At 33.2% G+C, this 4,212-nt stretch overlaps 1 protein-coding gene across 1 annotated transcript; it reads left to right on the top strand.

Annotated features, from left to right (window-relative positions):
- The first annotated feature begins 804 nt into the window (after window positions 1–804).
- Window positions 805–2,262, top strand: LOC139873969 (F-box protein At1g10780-like). Its single transcript, XM_071861640.1, has 3 exons — window positions 805–1,546; window positions 1,661–1,941; window positions 2,026–2,262. Exons 1-3 carry the CDS (start codon window positions 805–807, stop codon window positions 2,260–2,262), a joined length of 1,260 nt encoding a protein of 419 aa, XP_071717741.1.
- Window positions 2,263–4,212: the final 1,950 nt, after the last annotated feature.

The raw sequence follows: 4,212 nt of genomic DNA, 5'->3' as shown, positions 1-4,212 counted from the left end.
TCTCTTCTAAAATTAATCCGAGATTTATTAATTATTATGTAAATCGGCGCTTGTAGGATGAAATCTATGATGTGTTATTGTCAAATCTGTAAAAATTTATAAATGTTACAGATTTGGTGGCATTACATTATTGATATCAGAATTCATTGAGATTTAGCATCACTTGATTCTTAAATTTGGGGGAAATATGAACTTCAAGATATAATCTACAATGATGATTTATCAAATCTGAGAGTTATTATAGTTTGTCTTTAAAATAGCAATCTTTAGTAGGGTTTAAAGGTGAAATTTTCTTAGCAATTGATTGTGTAAATCTTTGCTAATGGGTTGTAATAACTTATTAAATAGGGTTTATAAAGTTCAAATCTTTAGAAGTTTAATCCTCAAATCCTATATGAAATCTGCCCTTTTGACTTGTTGTTGTAGCTTATAAGGTAGTAAAACAGTGTTAATACAAAGCTTAATATATATGTGTTCTTGTTAAAAAGCCACAAATCAATAACTTTTCAGATACTGATACATTAATCAGTTCATCATGCATTAGAATTTGAACATTGTTTTGCATTTTTCGATGCACGCATAATTTGTGTAACCTTAATCTTTGATGCCAAGATTATGTTTTAATTCAGAAAGTTATGTTTTCTTCGTAAAGTTCGAATCTTGAAGAAGAATTCCTTTTATAGAAAGCTACTATTTATGTTATTTGCTAGTAATTACTCCTGCTGTATAAACTTTTTCGAACAATCTTCATATAATTTTTTTATATAAAGCTTTGTGTTGGTTCAATAATAATTCTCAGGCACAATGGACTCGATACCTGAAGCCGTTGTCCAGTACATTTTATCGAACTTGAGTAATGCAAAGGACGTGGCCTCTTGTAATTGCGTCTCTACGAAATGGAAAGACTCAATGCCTTACATTAAGAAACTTTACTTCCCTCGTAGCATCTTTGACCATCTTTCAAAGGGTCAAACTTCCGACTTCGTTATAATGAAGATCGTCTCATCAATTTCTCACCTTGAAGATCTCGTCGTTTACTGCCCGTTTACAAGCACAGGGCTCGCTTCATGGCTTTTGCACACGGGATCCTCCCTAAAACAACTCGAGCTTCGAATGGATAATCTTGTCGACGAAAATTCATATAACGACAGCCTTTCAAAACTTGAATGTATTCAAGCTGCAAGAAACTTGGAGTCGTTAAAACTTTGGGGCGTGTTAATGGTGTGTACGCCCAAATGGAATGTGTTTGATAAGCTAAAGAATCTTGAAATTGTTGGAGCCAAATTGGAAGATTCGGTGTTGACTGAAGCTCTTAAGTCAACTCCGAACCTTACCCATCTTGTTCTTCTTGGTTGTGAGGGTTTGAAGAATGTTTGGATCGAGCTTCTCGCTCTCGAGCATTGCAAGCTTGATTTTTACGGGTCGGGTAATTGTTCGCTTACGCTTAAGGCTCCAAAGATCGAGTATCTTGAGGTTCAAGGGTGCAGTTGGATTCTAGTTCGCGAGACTAATTGCTTAAAGCATCTTTCTATTGCTAACAATTCAGGTAACTTCAAGATTTATCATATATATGTATCCAAAATCCGAATTAACGCATAGTTTTATTATTCATATTATGATGGTATATAGAGATATGATTGTGGATTCTGTTTGGTTGCAGGGAGGATATACATGGTGGATTTTGGTAAGCTTATGGCACTTGAAGCGTTATCGATTAGAGGCGTTCAATGGTGTTGGGATGCAATAAGCAAAATGCTTCAACTTGCAAGTGAAGTGAAACATCTTTATATGAAAATCGAATTCACTGGAGATTTTGAAGCTCTTCTCCCTTTTCCGGAAATTGACTTTGTTGACTTTTTCAATAGTCATCCCAAGCTCAAATCTTTCGATGTCCATGGAGCAATGTTTGCAGCCCTAAGCCAGCAAAACAGTCTAAAGAACGTATGTTCTAAAACCACCTTGTTTGGTTACAAATAATTATCTGGTATTTAGTTTGTGATGATCATTTTGTTGGGTTATATTCAGGTGGATTCTAGTTTTGTGATTTCTTCGCTTGAAGAGGTTGTGATTACTGTGAGATCACCATTGAATGCTGAACAGAAAATGAGCACGCTTGAATCGATGGTGAAGTTTGGGAAGAAGTTGAAGAAGATGAAGATAAGGATACTTCAGATGAAAAGTAACCATAGCAGTGCTGATGACTTTTTTGAAGATATTTGCAGGTTTAAATCCATGAATCAAAAGTTAGTTTCAATAGAATAAGATTTAAAAAAACAAAAAAAAATTGTATTTTTTGTGTCATTGAATTCATTTCATTGCATAATTGGATCTTTATTATAATTCTTGTTTTACATTATAATAACTTTGATTTTTTATAACATTGATGATTTTGACATTTATTCATGGTCAACTTTCTATTATCTTTCTCTGTATGTTGTTTCTGCATGATGGCTGAATATGGTTCATCATTCATTAAGGGTTCATATGAGATCAATATACTATACTGATATTTGGCGAAGGCGAACTGTAAATGCGTTAAATGTGCTCTAAATGTGTATCAAAATGAAAGTCGCAAGCCATTACAGGCGACGAATAATCACAATTGAATAATGACTGAAAGAGGCATATTTTACTCTAAGTTCTCAACTAATAATGAGAGATTTTGACTTCCAAAAGTTATGTATGATTGGATGAACATTGTATACACAGGATGAAGTGTTAGAACAGAAAGTTGTTACATAACTTTATAGTCCAACAGAACATGTTTTGGCTACTTGTGTTTTGTAATAAAAGTAACCTACACTTTAGTCCCACCCACTCTATTCCATGTCTCCATCCCATACCATCCCATCCAATGTTTTTATTTTATATCTTTATCTTTATTTATGTAAAGGACTGGGCGATTCAGTATATGTTTATATATAACTTGGGTGATGGTAGTTCATTATAATCAGGGCCGGTCCTGAAGTTATTGATGCCCTGTATGAAATAAAAAAAATATGCCCCGTAATTTCTTGAAGAAGCCAGCCAATTATTTTGTATGAGTCTTACATCTATTTAAGCTACATTTATGTCCATCTTATAGTACTTATTATTATACAAATCAAGTATTAATAAGAACAATAACAACATAAGGTCACTCCCTATCGTGACTAACACTATTCATCCTCTTAACTGTTACATCAGCGTCACATCAACACTTATATCCTATAACTAACCCATAAAATCCTATAACTAAACACTCCCTATAATAATTACCAATAACTAACAATGTACAAAAAATATAGCACAAAGTATAAACAATTTAAAGCATTGAGGGTCCCACGTGCATATAACACTCTCGCCAAATCCATAGTGAATGCGGGTAACTAACGCGGATAACTAAACGGTGCCTATGGTTAGTTACGGGTAATGACGGGTAACTAACGGGTAACTAGCGGATAACTAACTATAGGAAGTGGTCTAAGAGGATAATAAACTTTAAATTAGAAATCTGAAATAAAAAATAGATATCAAGTTACATTACAAATTTACTACACTGATCTTTAATCATAATATGTGTACTGTTACTACTGTATGTGTGTGTTTGTGTCTGATATATTAAAACAGTTAAAGCAATATCAAATAATCACAAACACTCACAAATTTGACATATACAAAAATCAAAGGATATGTGATTGGATGATCTTTGTGTGTCATGTACGTGTGTGTGATATATGTAATGCAATGCAACAATAAGAATAATAAATTAGTAATATGCAATAATTAAAATTAATTAAACACAGATTTGAATCAAGTACTACACTACTACCATACTAATTCAATGTACATGTGTTAACTGTACGTGTATATAAAACATATTTGAACCACGTACTACCATACTAGGTAATTCAGTAATTTGTTCAATGTACTTGTGTTAGTTGTACGGGATTTTGGGCTTTATATATACGAGTAGGTTGGATTATTGATCAATATTTAGTCCAATTGTTTAGTACTACTCTTTCAATGCAACAGTATGTAATGGTTTTTGGTGTATATGCACTTGTGTTAGCTTGGTGCATATCATGTACTTGTGCATATGTAATGTTTTTTGCTGTATATGTACGTGTGAACATCACCTAAGTACTACCACACTAATTCAATGTATTCGATAAAATTCGACCAATCACATGAGACCCTATTCAGTATTCAATAAAAGTATACATGAAGCCG

This window comes from Rutidosis leptorrhynchoides, chromosome 1 (genome assembly GCF_046630445.1).
Source record: "Rutidosis leptorrhynchoides isolate AG116_Rl617_1_P2 chromosome 1, CSIRO_AGI_Rlap_v1, whole genome shotgun sequence".
Taxonomy (NCBI): Eukaryota; Viridiplantae; Streptophyta; class Magnoliopsida; order Asterales; family Asteraceae; genus Rutidosis; species Rutidosis leptorrhynchoides.
The sequence above is the reverse complement of the archived record's forward strand: the minus strand, read 5'-3'. Positions and strand labels throughout refer to the sequence as shown.